The 19705-nt window shown below is 45.4% G+C and overlaps 1 protein-coding gene across 1 annotated transcript in view; it reads left to right on the forward strand.

Annotated features, from left to right (window-relative positions):
* kcnt2 (potassium channel, subfamily T, member 2) overlaps positions 1–19705 on the forward strand; it is a 1159267-nt gene that overhangs the window by 1023949 nt on the left and 115613 nt on the right. The window contains exon 30 of the mRNA XM_038794878.1: positions 8094–8400. Coding sequence (XP_038650806.1) covers positions 8094–8400 — 307 coding nt within the window. The remainder of the gene's footprint in view (positions 1–8093; positions 8401–19705) is intronic.

The raw sequence follows: 19705 nt of genomic DNA on the forward strand, positions 1-19705 counted from the left end.
TACCGTGCTGCCCTGTTCTAATTTACTGAACCGAATAGCTAACCAGGAAATATTAGACTGATTAAAATCTAGTGTAACACTTGAGTAATCACAGAACCAAGCCCCCCCCACCCCCCATTCTCCCCGCACCACCAATCACTCACACTGACCGGCCCCCCCTGATAGTCCCTGACTGCACTCCAACCTGACCCAACCACCCGTGACTCACCTGCCTCATCGACTTACCACATTACGCACTGACCACCCCTACCCATGTCACCCTATCAGCTTACCATCCTATCCACCTTCCATCATACCACCAAACACCTCTGCCATCCTACCCCCCTGCCACCTCACCCACTGACCTACCCAGCCTACCGAGTCACTCATTCACTAACATTTTCACTGGACCTTTAAAATTACCATACAGCAGCTAGTGCCGCAGAAAATGTCACTGCCATTACAGTTACAATGCTGTGATGGAGTCATTCAAGGGATGCTGCCCTCTGCATTTCTGGAGAAACCAGGCTCGGAAGACTCAGCAAGAAATGTTAAGCAATGTTGGCACAGGGAAGATTTCAAGTGGAGCGCCAATGTAGTGATGATTGTCACTTTGTGGAAGGTTCAGGCTCTCGTTATAAATGCTGGATGCCAGTGCTCATGTATACTATAGTGTTCTCCACAAGCAAGAGAACACAGACTTTTTACCTTTACAAAAGTCACTAAATTAACTTGTTAGCAAGAAGAAAATATTTAATTTCAATTTATTGCTATAAATTACCATTTCAGATGTTTTATTCACATCACCAATTATATTTGATGAACAATCCCAGTCCATCTACCCTTTAAAAGATAGGTGTGATTAAGAAGCTTTTCTACAGCTGTAGACATGCTGTGTGAAATTCCAGTGGAATATTGAAATATCATAAAACCATTTCTTAAGGTTTTTTATTACATTTATCTTTAATTGAAAATATAATAATGATACATCCTCTGGTTTCTGGTTTGACTTTAGTAAATGATTTTTAAATTTAAGTCCCATAAAAGTAGAACATTGTTATATAAGGGTGATGTTATAAATTTGTGGAGATTAAGTTAACTGAATATGATGAAGAATGAAAAAGATGAATGTACTATGAACCTTTATTTATTCTGTGGTGTTCTAATTTTGCAAATGTTTCTATATAATATATCAAAAATGGCATATAATAAAATAATTGATGTATGAATAATATAGCACACAAACTGTTGACTAAACATATATTTTAATGCCAAAGTCTATTTTCATCTGCAGCTCAATTAACATTCTAAATTTCTTTAGTTGGCAAATCACAAGGGAAAAATAGTGATTGTTTCCTAAATCCAAACCACAGTGTCCACAAATTGTTCCATGACATTAAGTATTAGTGATTGTATTTTCAACCGGTTCAGCATGAATTTCAGCAACCACTGTTATCAATCTGCTCTACCAACCAGCCAAACAACTGTAAAAATAATTATGGTTGTGTGGTGCAGGAGATGGAAAGACATCGCTCTGAAGGGCCAGTGTAATTGTCTCCCTGGTAAACATGGCTTATATTATGCAAGGCACGATGCAATATATTTTAAAACTGGCACCTCGTTCTCAAGTTATTAATACTTTCCAAAATATGATCAGGAGGATATATGTTGGACGAACTTAGTCAAAAGTCAGCAAATTGTAGATATGCTTCATCTGACGACCTTAATTTAATCTGGTAAACGGGCTCTGCATGATTTTTTTCAAGTAAATGATTGGGGTAGGTATTGTTTTTTATAATTGTGCAAAACAGCCAGCAACAAATTGGCAATCTGTTATTTATCTCTCCCTGTGAATTGCGCTTTCACGTATCTGATCGTCAGTCCAGAAGTAAAACACTCGAACACGTCAGTAACGAATATTCGTTTATTCACGGCCGGGACAAATCTCTAAGCAGTCGGGTAACTACCTTCGAGAAGTGCCAAAATCCCAGAATAAGGACTGTATTTTTATACATTTTACAGCTTAGGGGTGGTCCCCTTAAATTCCTAGATACACCTATGATTTGGCAAGGATCCAGAACATGTACATATATGGAATTATTCTTCGAGGTCGGGAGGTTATTTTTGACACAATCATTAGCACAAGTCACTATTAATATTATTACAAAGGTTTTTGTATCCCATGGCCATCTGGCTTAACTCATTCCAAAGCCCATTCCTTTTACATTTCAATGTTTATTTGTCTCAACTGGTCAAACGAGCTTAATTGCGCTATCTCTGCAATAAAGTAACGCTTCCCATTCATTCCATTCTTTGACTTTTTGACCTCTCTGCTTTCACAGATGCGGGTCAGAACATTAAATAGTACTAAAGCCACACTCCCCTTTTTCCATCCCATGACCTTCTGACATCTCTGCTTTCACAGATGCCGGTCAGAACACGCTCCCTTTATTTCATCCCTTGACCTGTTGACATCTCTTTCACAGAGCTTTTCAGAACTGTTATATTAACCCTATCAGCGAAGTTCCAAATGAAATCCACTTCTACATCCCCACTGACTTCAATGGAAATAAAAAGTGATGTAAAATGGATTGCTCATTCAGTATCAACCGTTTCCCACTATTGCACAATCCACCTTCTCCATCCCGTTCCCCACCATTGATTATTATTAAAAGATCCACATAACTTCTAAATGTGAGGAATCATCTGGACTGTTTTCTCTGTTCTGAATCCGTGTCTATATTGTAAACATGCACCAAAGTTGTTTGACAAACATAGAGAATAAAGAGGAAAACACAAGTCAGGGTAGGAATGCCTGTGTCCAGCCAAGGTTTTGAGTGTGACTTCAGCACTGGATGTAATAATTTGACTGTCAACAGCAGAAGTGTGTACAAAAAGGGGTCGTTTTTATTGTATCATATTACCAGGAGCGGACATCAGGCATCCTTAATGGTGGAAATTAATGTTTGCCTCATTAAATTATGTTAATTGGGTCCTGCGCTCAAATGAGGAATCTTTTAAAAATGTGGGGCAGGATTATCCCAACGGGAGTCTAAGTGCCGACGCCGGAGTAAAAACCGGAGTGTTTTACTCCGGTGTCGGCGCCCGTTCCCAGACCCCTATTCTCCGCCGTCCGTGGGGCTAGCAGGGGCATCGCGGATTTACGGGGTCGGGGCCTCGGCGTGGCATCAGAGACGCTGCGCCGTGTAAAAGACTTGGGTCCCGCGCATGCGCAGTTGGGCCGGCGGCAACTAACACATGCGCAGTGGCACCGGTGCCAACGGACGCATGCACGGTAACCTCGCGGAGCGCTCCGGCCCCTCACCAACATGGCGCCGGGGTTCTGGGGCTGGTCATGCAGGGAAGTAGGCCCGGAGTGGGGGTGGGGGGGTGGGGAAGAGGCCAGCCCGCCGATTGGTGAGCCCCCATCGGAGGCCCCCCCCGGAACGGAGCCTCCCCCCCCCCTCCCCCACAGGCCCCCCCCCCCAAGCCTTTGTGACAAGTACCTGCCGGCAGCGACCAGGTGTGGACGGCGCCAGCGAGACTAGGCCATTTACGCACGGCCGTTTGGCACATCCGGGCCAGAGAATCGTCGCTCGCCGTTTGCGGCGATTCTCCGAGTGGCCCGGCGCGATTCGCGCAATGCTGGTATCGTGGGGGTGGGAGAATCATGTGCGAGGGTTGGGCGGTGCCCCGTCAAATCTCCCACCCGGCTTGGGGGGGGGGGGGGGGGGTCCCGCCCCGCCCCACCCATGGTGCCTGGGAACCTTTCATTCATGTTTTCCTTTCCCCGCCCAGGAAAACATGGCTAATATTAGGGAAGCTGCGCAATGTTAAAGGGATTTCCAACTTTTTCCAGTTACTGACTAGTCATTTTTGGCTACTGTAGATTTTGGGACAATATTTTGGCTCTTTTGCAGTCGTTCAGAGTACTGAACAATTGGAATGCTGAATGTTGGCTGCTGTTCCACAGTTTGACTTAAATGGCTGTAAAACTGCAAAAAAGTTGGGAATGTTGCTGGGATGACCACTGAGGTTGAAATAATAGCATCAATCTTAGCATGATAACAAAGAGAAAGAGAAAAAAACAAAGAGGATCAAAGAAAACAACATTGGAAGCAATGGCCAAGTTGGCATTATACCAAGAAAGTCTTCCAGGACAGGATATGTCATCCAAGGTGTTGAAGGAGATATGTGTGTGTGATAAGGGGGTTCTTAACAAGCAACCGGGCACTGACATTACCTCCTGCAACAGATATCAGAGCCAAATGCACGCAGGCATGTTGCTTTCATTGTGGTTCTCAATTTATCTACTACTGGCTCTTCTTACTGCCACAGGTGACATCCACAACATCAGTAAGTTTATTATCCAAATAACCAATAAGGAGATGATGGGTGCCCTCATATCAAGGCAACATAATCCATCACCTTTCCATAGAAGCTGATGATTAGGAAGTCAGGGGAGAAATTCTCCCCTATCCGGCGGGGTGGGGGTCCCGGCATAGTGGAGCGGCGCCAACCACTCCGGCGTCGGGCCTCCCCAAAGGTGCGGAATTCTCCACACCTTTAGGGGCTAGGCCTGTGCCGGAGTGGCTCCCGCTCCACCGACTGGCGCCAACGGCCTTTGGTGCCACGCCAGCCGGCGTTGGGGCTGGCCAAAAGGCCTTCGCCGGTCGGCATGAGTGCGCGCATGCGCCGGAGCATCAACGGCCGCTGACGTCAACACCGGCACATGCGCAGTGGAGTGGGTGGGTCTCTTCCGTCTCCACCATGGTGGAGGCCGTTGCGGCGGCGGAAGAAGAAAAAGAGTAGCCCCATGGCACAGGCCCTAGCCCGCCGATCTGTGGGCCCTGATCGCAGGCCAGGCCACCCGGGGTCCGATCACCCTGCGCCCCCCCCCCCCCCCCCAGGACCACGGGGGCCCGCTCGCGCCGCCAATCCCGCCGGCACAGAGGTGGTTTAAACCACATCGGCGGGAGAGGCCTGACAGCAGCAGGACTTCGGCCCATTGCGGGCCGGAGAATCGCCGCGGGGTGTCCGCCGATCGGGGGGGGGGGGGGGGGCACGCCGATCGGAGGGGCGCGATTCCCACTCCCGCCAATTCCCGGGTGGCTGAGAATTCCGGCCATGGCGGGGGCGGGATTTACGCCGGCCCCAGGCGATTCCCCGACCCTACGGGGGTTCGGAGAATTCCACCCCAGATTTCTCAGATTTGCTGGATTTCCCCAGATGCAAGATACCATCATACACACACTTTCCCCATGATGAACCAGCCATGGTTTATAGTTGGAATGTGTTCCAGTCCCTGATGCTTAGCTAGAGTACAACCACTGGCAGTGAATTCAGCAGACCTGTGCCAGGTGTCAGGCAAGAGTCATGGCATCTTCACTCTGCATCCATCCTCTCATGTCCGTCACCCAGAACAGTGGACGTTAGTCCAGCTTCTTAAAACAGGAGAGCCATGCTCAATCCGTAGCTCTCATCGAGCAAACTAAATGGTCTTCCAGCATAGTTGTCATTGAATTTCTGCTGGATGCTACAAAACTATGAGTGCCATTGAGAAAGTCAAGCCTTGCAGCCAAAATGGGAGGAAACAATGCAGATAGGACAAGAAAATTAATAATGATAAGGAGGACCCAGCCCCATGTATGTGCAGCAATGGGGAGACAATCTGTGTAATATACTGCATGGGACCTGTGGGGTGTGAATGCTTATCTTCCCTGTGTTCTTTGCAACGTATGAGTTCCCCGCCAGAGGCGGGGTATTTCAATTAATCAATGAATAAAAAGTTGGCCAGTCAGGTACTGACCTTAATAGGAATCCAGTAGGGATCTACCAGGTAGTGTACATATCGTTTGTGTAAATAAAGAATTTGTAAAGAAAATCGTCGGTAAACACCATGTAAGCTTCCCTTACATCACGCTACTGGAAGTCCCAAATATGGAAGACGTTGCCTCTGTAAGTGTTCAGTTTAGTTCACTTTCTTTTTAATTGTCAAAAACGTGTCATTAAGTGAACAAGAGGGCGGCACGGTGGTACAATGGTTAGCACTGCTGCCGAACAACTCCAGGAACCTCGGTTCAAATTCCGGCCTCAGGTGACTGTCTGTGTTGTGTTTGCACTTCCTCCCCATGTCTGCGTGGGCTTCTTCCGGGTGCTCCGGTTTCCTCCCACAGTCCAAAGATGTGCAATTAAGGTGGATTGGCCACACTAAATTGCCCCTTTGTGTCTTAAAGGTTAAGTAGGGTTACTGGGTTATGGGGATAGGGTGGAGGCATGGGCTTAAGTAGGGTGCTCTTTTCAAGGGCCAGTGCAGACTCGATGGTCCGAATGGCCTCCTTCTGCACTGTAAATTCTGTGAAAACTTTGTTTCTTATTTTGTCGGTGCGGACTCCCTGTGTCATTATTAAAATCTGAATAGGTGTTCAACCTCCTCTTCTCCTCACCTCCTTTCTATTATGTGGCTCACCGCCTTTACCTTAAAGAAACAATGACCGTTAGTGGTCTCCTGCTGAAATAACTTGAGGCTGTGCACGCCAATATCAAATACTGACATGGATTATGAAGGGTGGTGGTAGTGATGGTTAAGCAGAGTTGAAGATATAGACTGTGACATTACGAGCAGTAGGGTCTCGGGTGAATGCAGCATTGTGCTGGCAATTGTGGTGGGGGTGGGGCTGTGGATGGTGTGCTCTGGAACTACAGGTAGTGCAGAATTATCCAGAGAGTGAAGTGAGATTGGAGTTAGGAGTCATAAATTGGCAACCACGGTCAGGTCTTTAAGCTTCTTCCTGTAATGGAATCAAGTCTGAGGGGCAATGCTACTGGCAATAATAATCACCTTCACCTATGCCCATTAATGCTGAGCAGCTTGGCAGGAAAATATCATGATGCTTGCCGGGAAGGGTCAATCCCTCCTCCTGTCAATCTCCCCCATCAGGAAATCAATTGGAAATGTGATGAATGTAGAAATTATTATATTTCACATTTGGTGCAGTATTATTAAAGAACCCTGGTTTAAAATACATACAGGCAGTATGTCTTCTAAAGTTGTAATTAGAGAGTCGGAAAAGGTGAAGTCGTGATTGATTCCAACCACTTAGTTGGTTACAGATAAAGGACTAATGGGATATTGTTATGATTTCTGGGCATTCCCTGGAGAGTAGATAATTTATGAGGGGTTGTGTTTTGTCCTCACTAAGCAGGTCATAGAACTTAGTAGAACAGGGATGATGTAATTAATGGGAAGAGCCAGATCTGCCCATAGTTTTGTAGTTTGCCATAGGATTTGAGACTTACAAGACAGAAGGATTTTAATTTGAACAGCCAAATGCTGTTAGGTTAAGCAGAAGTGTACTGGTTCTGCTCTTGAACAGAACTCTATCTAAAGGTCTGCACAGCTGGCAAGTAAACCTATTTTGTTAACATTATTTATAAGTGACATTTGAACTGCTTAATTGGAGTTAGTAGCAGGTATAGATAGCAAGTTTAAGTTTTTCCTTGTGTTTAAGAACCGTTTAACTGATAATCATTAAGCTATTTCTTTGATGTTAATGTGGTTAAGTCTGTGTTAAAATTAAAGTTTGTTTTAACCTAAAAGATACCGATTGGTCAGAGTTATCACTCCTGTGGTGAAGTATCCTTTTCTCACAGCTTTACAAATTTTGTTAAAATTGTTTGGGATTCTCATCTGGTATCTGAACAGATGTTGGGATCTCATCCGGTATCCTAAAAGAAAAGTGGGGGGGCACTTGCTTTATCTCTTTGTCCTACCATTTCCTGAGCTGTCTTCTGAAACAAAGATCACCTACCCCTTTAAGAGATGCAGGCTGGCTTTAAATGGCAGCTGGAGCACCAAAATCTGAAGTCACTATTTTGGAGCAGCGCCTGTTGGTTAATGCTGGCAGCCTACCTACTTTACTATAATGAGGATCCCAGGCAAATTAACCAGCCTTGTCTCACCCACGTGGTTAGGTGCGCACTCCCAGGGCCTCCATGAATGTCTACTCTACATGCACATTTAGTATAGATTTTAAAAGTCTTAAAACTATAGCAATGTATCTGTTATGTTGTATAGTTAAAAGCTTATTATTAAAATATTGTTTCTCTTTCAGTCTCAAGTATCCATTAGTGTTGAGGACTGGGAAGATACGAAAGATACCAAAGAGCACATGAGTTACTGCACCAATCACTATCACCGGAACTCTTCATCCAATGACCAATCAGAACATCCTTTACTGAGACGTAAAAGCATGCAGTGGGCAAGGCGGCTTAGCAGAAAAGCACCAAAACATTCCAGTAAAGTAACAGAAAGGATCAGTCGTCAGCGCATGACGTTATGCAAAAGGTCAGAGAGACAAGAACTGGCTGAACTAGTAAAAACTCGAATGAAGCATCTGGGCCTTTCAACGACAGGTTATGGTAAGGTCTATTAGCTGCTAATATTCATTTGTACAAAGAACTTACAGCAATCGCAGAAACAGTACAATTAAGGCCAACTGGTCATGTCAGTATTTATGCTTCACACCAGCCTTCTCCCAGCCTACTTCATCCCACCCTATCTGCACATCTTTTATTCCTTTACTTATCGAGTTACTCCTTAAATATGTCCATGTTTTTTGCCTCAGCTACTTCCAGTTGTGATGGATTTAAGAAATCAATATATATTCTATTTCATAATTTTGGCAGTAATGTTACTAAAACCCTGGTTTAAAATACATGCAGGCAGTATGTCTGCTACAGCTGTAATTAAGGTGTCAGAAAAGTGGGAGGTAATCATTCATTCCAACCACTTAGTTGGTTACGGGTAAAGGGCTAATGGAACATTGTTTAAATTTTGGGTGGTTCCCTGGAATATAGACAATTTTGGAGGGATTGTATTTAGTTCCAGCTAAGTAGGTCATGGAAGTCAATGGGAAACAGATGATATAATTATTGGGAGGAGCCAAGTCTGTCAGTAGTTTTGTAGTCTGTTAAATTTTTAAAAGTTGAACTGCAGCTTGCCATCGCCATCCGATTTGAGTCTGACGAGACAGAAATGGATTGGATCTGCTCTGGAATGTATCTCGCTCTGAAAGTATCTACACGGATAAGCAAATAAGCTGCTCTGTTAACTTTATTTTTAAGTGGCATTTGAACTGTATTGGGTTGCTTAATTGGCATTAATAGCAGATATAGTAGTAAGTTAAAGTTTTTCCATTCCCTTTATTTAAAAACTGTTTAACTAATAATTGTAAAGCTATTTCTTTGATGTTAATGTGGTTAATTCTGTGTTTAAATTAGCTGTTGTTGTAACAGAAAAGATACCATTGTTCAGAGTCATCACTCCTGGGGTGAAGTATCTTTTACTCACAGTTTTGCAAATAGAAACATTGGGCGCAATTCTCTCCCCCCCCCCCCCCCCCCCCCCCCCCCCCCCTCCACGCCGGGTGGGAGAATCGAGGGGGCACCAGGGAAGTCCTGCTACGCCACCCGGCACCCGCACGCGATTCTCCCATCCGCCCCAAAACGGCGCGTCGAGATTTACGGCAGGCCGCTCGGAGAATCGGTGCTCGCCGTTTGTAATGGGCGAGCGCCGGTTCTTGGCCCGGATGGGCCAAGTGGCCTGCCGAATACAATGGGTTCACGCTGGTGCCAACCACATCTGGTCACTGCCGGCGTGAACAGCGCGCGAACGCTGCGGGGGCGGCCTGTGGGGGGGCGGGGGGGAGGATCGAGGACCGGGGGGGGGGCTCAAAAGGAGTCTGGCCCACGATCCGTGCCCACCGATTGGCGGGCCGTCGTCTCTGAAGGACGCACTCCTTTCCTCTGCCACCCCGCAAGATCACTCCTCCATTTCTTGCGGGGCGCCTGCGGGGAGGACGGCAACCGCCAACCTGCGCATGCACGGGTGACGTCATTTACGCGGCAATGGCCGCGTAATTTACACGCCGCCGCTTTTACACGGCGCCAAGATCTGGCGCGCGGGGGTGGGAGAATAGGGGCAAGGTGCGGCCTCCAACGCCGGAGTGAAATACTCCGGTTTTTACTCCAGCGTCGGCACTTAGTCTCCCGTTGGGAGATTCCGGCCCATTGTTTGGGGTTCTTGTCCAGTATCCTAACATAGTTTGGGACTGGTCCGGTATCCTAAAAAACTGGTAGCAAATTTCAAGTATTAATCATAAAGATGTTTTTCCTGAATGCTTTATTGGATTCGTCCATAACTGTTATATTTCTAATTTTTGATTAACCCTGAGTGTAACTATCTTCTCAATATCTAACATATCAAGCCCCTTTTAATGTTAAAGACCATGGGCGTAATTCTCTGACCCCCCCGGGGGGTCGGTGAATCACCCGGGGCCGGCGTCAATCCCGCCCCAGCCGTGTCCCGAACTCTCCACCCCCCGAGATTCGGCGGGGGCAGGAATCGCGCCGCGCCGGTCGGCGGGCCCCCCATGGCAATTCTCCGGCCCACGATGGGCTGAAGTCCCGCCGCTGACAGGCCTCTCCCACCGGCGTGGATTAAACCACCTACCTGACCGGTGAGATTGGCAACGTGGGCGGGGTCCGGGGGGGGGCGTTCTGACCCCGGGGGGTGGGGGGGGGGCCTTCTGACCCGGGGGGTGCCCCCACGGTGGTCTGGCCCGCGATCGGGGCCCACCAATCGGCGGGCGGGCCTGTGCCGAGGGGGCACTCTTTTTCTTCCGCCTTCGCCACGGTCTTCACCATGGTGGAGGCGTAAGTGACCCCCTCCCCTGCGCATGCGCCGGTATATGACGTCAGCAACCGCTGACTCTCCGGGGTATGCGCGGACTAACGCCGGCCGACGAAGTCCTTTCGGCCCCGGCTGGCATGGCGCCAAAGGCCGTTCACGCCGGCCGGCGGAGTGGGAACCACTCCGGTGTGGGCCTAGCCCCTTAATGTGAGGGCTTGGCCCCTAAAGGTGCAGAGAATTCCGCACCTTTGGGACGGCCCAACGCCGGAGTGGTTCACGCCACTCCGACACGCCGGGACCCCTGCCGGGTAGGGGAGAATCCCGGCCCATACCTCATCCTTCTCTTTTCTGGAAAAAAGAAGGTTTTCTTATTCTAACCTCTCAGTTCTGGTATAATCTTTGTGAATATTTTTTGCACCTTCTGCTTTCCCTCTATATCCTTTAGGAAGACTAGAGCTAGGCAAAGTACTCCTTAAGCACAATATAACCATGGTTATGTACAAGTTGTACATAGCTTCCTTGATTTAAAGTTCTATTTCCATGGAAATGAACCTCAGTGGTATCATGGCCTTGTCAGACTATATTTAAGGATTTGTAAATCCTTATCCCTCGGTTGAGTTGCTCTTCCAACCCATGTAGATATTATTATGATAGTTATTCTGCGCATAATAACCTGCTACAGAACAAAACATGTTTATAGTCTTTGTTGGTCACATGGTAATGTAACAGTATATATTTATGCCGATCACAAAGGGCTATAATACCCTTTTATTGATAGGATGAACTCACGGGTAAGGGTGGTAAATCAATCTACTGTGAAAACTTGAGCGCAACAAATTGGGCGGGGTTTTCCACACTCCCTGCGGCTTGTTTCACAGTGGAGTCCACAAAAGATCAGCCATGATCTAATTGAATGGCGGAGCAGGCACGAGGGGCCAGTTGGCCTACTCCTGCTCCTAGTTCTTATGTTCTTATGGAGGGATCCACTGATCCCACTGCTATCCTCGGGGTTTCCTGTTTTCTGCACACCCCTGCTGCTGGGAAAACCATGGCGGGGGGTTGTCGTCGGCGGGACTGGACGATCCCACCGCCGAGAACCGCCAAAAAATTCCGTCCCTAGTCTATATTGTAGAAATTAACACAACTTTATGAGCAAGTAAACTGTGTGGTATTAGAGTAATGTAAAGAGTTTGACTTTCATACTCTGACTTGGCAGCTTGTTCTGCAAGGCTACATTATTCATTTTGACTCCAGACACAACCCTCCATTCAAATTCCCTTTGACATTCACCTTTTGTCCTGAAGGTAGTTACACATGACTGACCAAAGCTCTTTTGTTCCATTGACCTTATGGCAATTTTTCATTTTTGATCTTGGAAGTAAGTTTAAACTGCTTAACCATGGAGATTGTCAGTTTTGCCCAATCCTGTTCTCACTGACATCTATACACAAACTTCCAAAAGTGACCACTGGAATGGAAATCAAGAGTAGGCCCTTGCTCACCTTTTTTCCTTATAATCTGGAAATTCTGAGACCAAAGTTGTGCTACTGTTCTGATTGAAATTGGATGATTCACTACACGTCAAAAATTACATCTGGTTAAAGGTTCTGGAAAGGTTGTCATCACATTGCCCTAATTAGAATTAGAACAGTACAGCACAGAACAGGCCCTTCGGCCCTCAATGTTGTGCCGAGCAATGATCACCCTACTCAAGCCCACGTATCCGCCCTATACCAGTAACCCAACAACCCCCATTAACATTATTTTTTAGGACACTAAGGGCAATTTAGCCTGGCCAATCCACCTAACCCGCACATCTTTGGACTGTGGGAGGAAACCGGAGCACCCGGAGGAAACCCACGCACACACGGGGAGGACGTGCAGACTCCGCACAGACAGTGACCCAGCCGGGAATCGAACCTGGGACCCTGGAGCTGTGAAGCATTGATGCTAACCACCATGCTACCGTGGTGCCCACAATTGTTCTCATTTATCACCTACTGAAAATATTACAAATAAACATTGAACTATTCCCACCACAAATGTACAAAATAGTTCAGTGCAAATACTCACTTTGTGAACCTAGCCAACTTCACAGATATTTACATTCCTGAAGGAAGGAAGATGGGGACGGGGGAGAGGAGAGAGAGAATGTATATCGAGTGACCTACCTGCTACCATTTACCAGTCAGCGATGAAAGATAAAATCTACCTCACTCACTTTTTGAGGTTACCTTTTACACTACCACAGGGACATGTTAATACAATACATGTTAGTACAATGCATTAAAACATCTACACTTGAATTCAATGTAGTTCTCCTAAGAATAAGCTTTGCAGGGAATAAGGGTTGAAGGATGAAGGTTCAGATAGGGCTTACTTCAAGAAAAGTTAGTTGGGGTGTTTCAGTGATCAGTCAAATCTATTCGGGTTGAGATAACTAGATTTAGTTGAGGTCAGCAGAGTGACATTAAACACCATGGAAGGCTCAGTGTCACTTTTGAACAGTGTATACTGGTACAAGGCTGGTCTTGTCCAGAGCTGACAATGATGATGCAGCAACTCCGTTTTCTGAGCCAGAAATTGACTTGAAAGGGAACGTCACAAAAAGTGAATATTTCGTCCATTATTCAGCACAGTACAGTATGTTGCTTCCATGGAAGCAGCATTCAGGATAATGCAACATTTTGGATAGATCTCACTTTAGCAACAAATGTCACCAAAGGAGATTTATTTTATCCCAAAATTACATTTCTTTTAAAGATCCCATTGATATAATGGACTATGTTGGCCGAAAGTCTTCCTTAGCCCCATTTTGGCCTAATTGAAAGAAATCAAAATGGTAATGATGAGGTGGAACCAATTTGGTCAAAATTTAATTTGTGAGTAAAATGGCACCTGCGGCGATATTGCATACAGTCTCACCGTAATAGCAAACAAAAATGGACAACATTAGGTTGGTGTCATAATTTTGGATGAAGAAAGGAGAAGGTTGATAGGATGGCACAATGGAGGTCTGTAAGGTTTTTCAGTAGGATAAATTATTTTTTTGTTTTATTCCCTTTCTAGCCAACTTTGGACTCAGAAAACTGAGTTGCTGCATTTTAATTTTCAGCTCAGAACAAGACCAGCTTTTTCACAGTGTTCACTGGCCATGACTGACCCTGACCAAGGCATTTTTCATCTTCTTATTAATTCTGATTCCAGGAGTTGAACATCACCCTGGCACCCTGCTGACCTCAAATAAATCAAGTTATCACAGCCTGCATAAGTTTGAATGATGACTGAAACATTCTAACTAATGTTTCTTGAAGTAAGCACCATCTGAATCTTAATCTACTTCATCCCTCAACTCTGCTGCCCTACAAAGTTAATCCCCTGGGAGCTAAACTGAACGCAAGTCACTTGCGTGGGCTAAGTCCAAACTTAGATGTCATAAATATAATAAATCCTTTGGAGAATTCAAGAGAAACCTATTTACCCAGAAAGTGGTTAGAATGGAAAACGTGTACCTACAAGGATCGGTTGAGTCAAATAGCACAGATACAGATATAGCAATATCACAGTAGCTAGATAAATATGAGGAAATATAATGGACAGGTATCACAAATGGTGTGGGGGTGGTATGTGGTGAATTAGAGGTACTTCTAGCGGGAATCTCTGTTGGCGGGATTCTCTGCTTTGCCAGCAGTGCACTCACGCCCGCAGATTTCCCAACAGCGTGCGGGTGCCCACAATGGGAAATCCCATTGGCTGACTACAGGGAAAGAGGATCCTGCTGCCGGCAGGGGCATGCCACACCAGAAAAGGGGTGCGGCTGGATGGAGAATCTCACCCCTCATTTAAAAGTAAAATTTGAAAACATTGTTTGAATCGGTAGTGGAAATCTAGAAAGTGGAAATGCTGCACCAATTGAAATTTTCAAGACTTGCATAATGTTCAAGCGATATTAGTAGATGAACCTGGTCAATGAAGGTACGACACCGATCAAATTAAATGATAGAATAGGCTCAAATAGGCTGGATCATTGACTCCTGTTCCTAATATTAGATTTTAATGAGGTATATAAGTCATCAATATGTTTTCAAAGAGTATGCCTTGAGTGCCATTGTTTAGTCAAAACCAATTTTAGCTTATTACCCTTCATCTTTATCATGTTTAATACACCTACCTCATAGCCAAGAATTTTTTCAGGCCCGTGAATGCAGATTTAGAGAAAAGGTGAGCCGGAACTTTTGGGGGAAAAAAGACAGTGGGCCAATTCTCTGTTGTGTTCCCGATTCCTCTCAACTTTCTCATCGGCAGGTTGTAGGCAATGTCGGCAACCAGTCTGGCAGCGGCAAGAAGCCGATTAAACTTATTGGTGCATTGATTACCATCAATTGTCACACAGGACAGTTGTTGCTATATTTATCTAGTTATAAATACAGCGGTCGCCTTCCTTAATCCTAATTATGTTTTGCTCTAGAGTCGCCAGGTATCTTTGGATACCGCCACAAGGTTCAAACCCGAATACTGATCAAAAAACCAATGCACCAGTTAGTTAGTTCAAAGTCAATACTATTTATTTACACACACAGTAATATATACTCATGCACAAATACCATAAACTAAATTATCTCTCACACTAACGCCTATACTTAACTTCGGGTGCCCACTCAGTCAGAGGAACAATGGCCGTTCTGATCAAAGAACCAATGCACCAGTTAGTTAGTACAAAGTCAATACTATTTATTTACATACACAGTAATATCTACTCATGCCCAAATGCCATAAACTAAATTATCTCTCACGCTAACGCCTATACTTAACTTCGGGTGCCCACTCAGTCAGAGGAACAGTGGCCGTTGTTCAAATCTGAGGCTGTTGGGTGCGAAGGTGTAACAGGAGAACAGCTAAGGTCATCCATCTGATGGCGAGCATTGACCTTGGTCTTACTTGCTTCTGGTGCAGCTGGTGGACAGGTCTCTCCGCTTCGAGTCCCAAGTCCAAGAGAGCGATTCTCTCTCGGGGGCTTCTTCTTATACCTGAAGGGGGCTTCGCGTGCTTTTGGGTGGGCCTTGAACTTGGCCCTAATTAATTGGACCGCGTCTTGATCATCGGTATCGATCTCGACCAATAAAGGGGTGGGTGCCCTGATGGCTGGGCGTGTCTTAGGTGGCCGTTGGCCTTGCATTGTTTGTGTCTTTTCTGGCGCTGGGGTGTCTGCCTTAGTATCAGTTATTTGAATGTTATTCCTTTGTTCCCGGAGATGGGCCATCAGTATGCTAATTGACCTACGGTTTCAGTCTCGTCTGGGAGTTGCCTTCTCAATATGCATCCAGGCTCTGTGCCTGCCTGCTTTCTTAGCATTGTTCATGTTTCCCTATAGTCTTTGCAAACATCCATTTTGTATTCTGGAAGTGGCCATCCCAGATGGCTACACAGTTAAATTGTACCAGAGCACCCACATAGCAAGTGAGTGCCCAGCAGTTGATGAGAGTGGCATGAAAGTGACACACAATCTGTATATCAAATGGGGAAAATGGCAAACCTATTGTAATCGAGAGACAGATATTTAGTCTTCCAGTAATATCTCATCGAGATTGTGATCACAGATAATGTTACTGGTGAAGAAATAGCGGCTGGCACATTTAGCCTCATCTTGCATTAATTTTGTTCCACCCTCTTTTGTGCCATTCACCCTAGCAATACTTGCATTGCAGTGACGGTAAACACTGCCGCTGCCCTTTAAATTCCACGTGCTAATTTGCACCCCTGCCCGCTTCCTCGACTCGTATGCCATTCCTAATTGGGCAGCGATCCCAGGGGTGGGTTCTCAATGAGATGCCTTGCAGAAGATTGATCTGGAAGGTGCACCACACTCAACTCTCTTTTGTAGATGTGGAAATAAAGCTGTCTCCTATTTAAAAACTAAGGTGCAAAATTCAATCGCTAACGTCATAAAGAAAGTAATATGATAAAATGAACATCTAATCATGTGTTATAGAAAAAATATGAGCCGTGGGTTCAATTGAGTAATTCTGATGATGTTCAGAAATTGCTAAAGGTTGATCTCATAGTTTATGACAATGGAATCATTCAATTGAATTACTGCCTTATAACTCACTGTCAGCCATCTATGATCCTGTTTTTATTCTATCAGGTTCTCAAATGTATTTCCACTGCATAGTGATTCCTTTAATAAATTTAAGGTTGTACATTGCCTGTCATAATGAGACAAATAACTTTCTGGGATGGGGTCAAAACTGATCATGTTTAAAATGTACATATGTTCCACGGCAAATTGGGTGCCCCATTCAACACACTCTCCACCCCACCAGAATCAGTTTCTTCCAACTGGCTTCCCTTTAAACCAACCCAAAAACAAGCAAATACTGTTCCTAATTAGGTAAAGACCAACATGCTGGGGTTCTCTGTCGGGCCAGTGACCATTCCAAAGAAATACAACATTTATGATTTATAATAAAATATCACTTAAGTTTTACTTATAGACAAGAGCCTAGACATAATGACTGGTGTTATTTTAGCATGAGCATTAACTCATTTATTTTAAACACGTTAACGCCAACATTAAATACAGACAGAAAGGATAATCGAGGCCAACACTTATAATTTTCAGTGCACCTATTATTTATCATGGGTGGGATTCTCCATCGGCTGATACCAGAATCGCAAATCGTGATTGGGCGGAAAATCGGTTTTGACGCCGGAATCGTGGCCAGCTCCGGTCTCACGCCAAATCGCAATTCCCCGGTGCCCTAACAGCGACGTCAATGCATTCCACAATGCATGTTCAGTAAACACCTTTTGCATATCATTAGTAGGCCCGACCCGGTACTCTCCGAGGCCTTTGCCATTCTCCACCTCCACTGAGGCGAATTCCCAACGACGAGGTTCTCACTGGGGCGAATCCCACACCATTTCCCATTGGAATCGATTATGTTCAACGTGGCACCGGTGCCTGTCCCTCAATGGTCACTGAATCGGTCCAGGTGCGGCGCCAATTATGCTGTTGTGGAAATCCATAAATCCTGCCCCGGCGTCAAAACTTAGTCTCAGGAACGTTTATTCGATTCGACTTACTGATTTTCCATCATATTGCTGATGGGTAATCCAAAATCTGAAGTGCAGTTTCTTAAAGGAGGCAATGTAGTATGACCGATACGTGCCTTATTTATGATGTTGGCCGTGGCTTAGTGTTCGAACTCTTGAATCAACAGGTTGTAGATTGAAATAACATTCCTTGGGCGGGCTTTTATGATTTTTTTCAAGGTGTCGGTCTTGGCGAGAAAACCGGGAAGAATTCTGTTGGTGGGATATTTTGCCGTATATTCAAGCTCCAACAACATTTTTTTTCCCTAAGTGTTTCAGGCTGCACACATGTCGGCTTCTCTCTGATTCGCTTGTTGCAGTAAAACTTAATCTCTGCAATCAGTGGGGTGCTCCTTTTAAATGCCTCCCCAGCACTTGTTCCAAGTCTAGTCAGGCAGATGGCTGCCTGGAAGTCAGCACCATGTTTCACAGAAGGAGTCCTCACCAAAATTCTGGATGGTGTTGAGCAGAAACGTGACAGCCTCTACCCGCTATCAGACAGACCATAGAACCATAGAATCCTTACAGTGCAGAAGGAGGCCATTTGGCTCATCGAATCTGCACCAACCCTCTGAAAGAGCACCCTACCTCGGCCCACTCTTCTGCCCTATCCTATATAAAAAAGAATGCAAGAGAGTTTGCAATATATAAAAGGTAAGAGAGAGGCAAGAATGAACTTTGGATGATGCGAAATGAGGCTGAAGAAGTAGTAAAGGGGAACAAAGAAAGTTCAGAGGAACTGAATAGGTACTTTGCGACAGTCTTCACATTGGAAGACACCAGTGGCAATCCAGAACTTCAAGAGAGTCAGGGAGCAGAGGTGACTGCAATGGTCATTACTAAGGAGAAGGTGCTGGGGAAGTTGAAAGTGGATAAATAACCTGGACCAGATGGACAATACTCCAGGGTTCTGAAGGAGATAGCTGAGGAGATTGTGGAGGCATTGGTGGTGATCTTTCAGGAACCACTGGAGTCAGGGAGGACCTCGGAGGACTGGAAAATGGCTAATGTAACACGCTATTTAAGGAGGAAGGGAGGCAGAAGACAGGAAATAAAGTCTAGTTTGCATCACTTCGTTCATTGGCGAAATATTAGAGTCGATTATTAATGATGAGATTAGAGTACTAGGAAGTGCATGATAAAATAGGACTGAGCCAGCACGGCTTCATCAAAAGGAGGTCATGTCTGACAAATTCTTTGAAGATGGAATGAGGAAGTGAGACAAGGAGAACCAGTGGACGTGATCTATTTGGCCAAAAGGCCTTTGACAAGGTGCTGTACAGGAGGGTGCTAAATAAGATAAGAGCTCATGTTGTTAGGGGCAAGGTACTGGCATGGATTGAGATCGGCTGACTGGGAGAAGGCAGAGAGTGGGGATAAAGGGGTCTTTTTTAGGATGGCAGCCAGTGACTAGTAGTGTTCCACAGGAGTCAGTGTTGAGACCACAACTATTCACGGTATAGATTAATAATCTGGAAGAAAGAACTGAGGGCATTGTTGCTAAGTTTTCTGATGATACAAAGATAAGTAGAGGGACCGGTCGGTAGTGTTAAGGAAATGTGGAGGCTGCAGAAGGACTTGGGTAAGCTAGGAGAGTGGGTAAAGAAGTAACAGATGGATTACAATGTGGAAAAGTATGAGGTTATGCACGTTGCTTGGAAGAATAGAGCTATAGACTATTTTCTAAATGGAGAACGTCTTCGGAAATCTGAAACACAAAGGTACTTTAGGAGTCTTAGTTCAGGATTCTCTTAAGGTTAACATGCAGGTTCAGTTGGCAGTTAGAAAGGCAAATGCAATGTTATCATTCATGTCGAGAGGGCTAGAATACAAGGGCAGGGATGTACTTCTGAGGCTTTTAAGGCTCTGGTCAGACCCATATGGAATATTATGAGCAGTTTTCGGCCGCGTATCTAAGGAAGATATGGACCATGGAGG

The sequence above is a fragment of the Scyliorhinus canicula genome, chromosome 4 (genome assembly GCF_902713615.1).
Source record: "Scyliorhinus canicula chromosome 4, sScyCan1.1, whole genome shotgun sequence".
NCBI classification, from domain to species: Eukaryota; Metazoa; Chordata; class Chondrichthyes; order Carcharhiniformes; family Scyliorhinidae; genus Scyliorhinus; species Scyliorhinus canicula.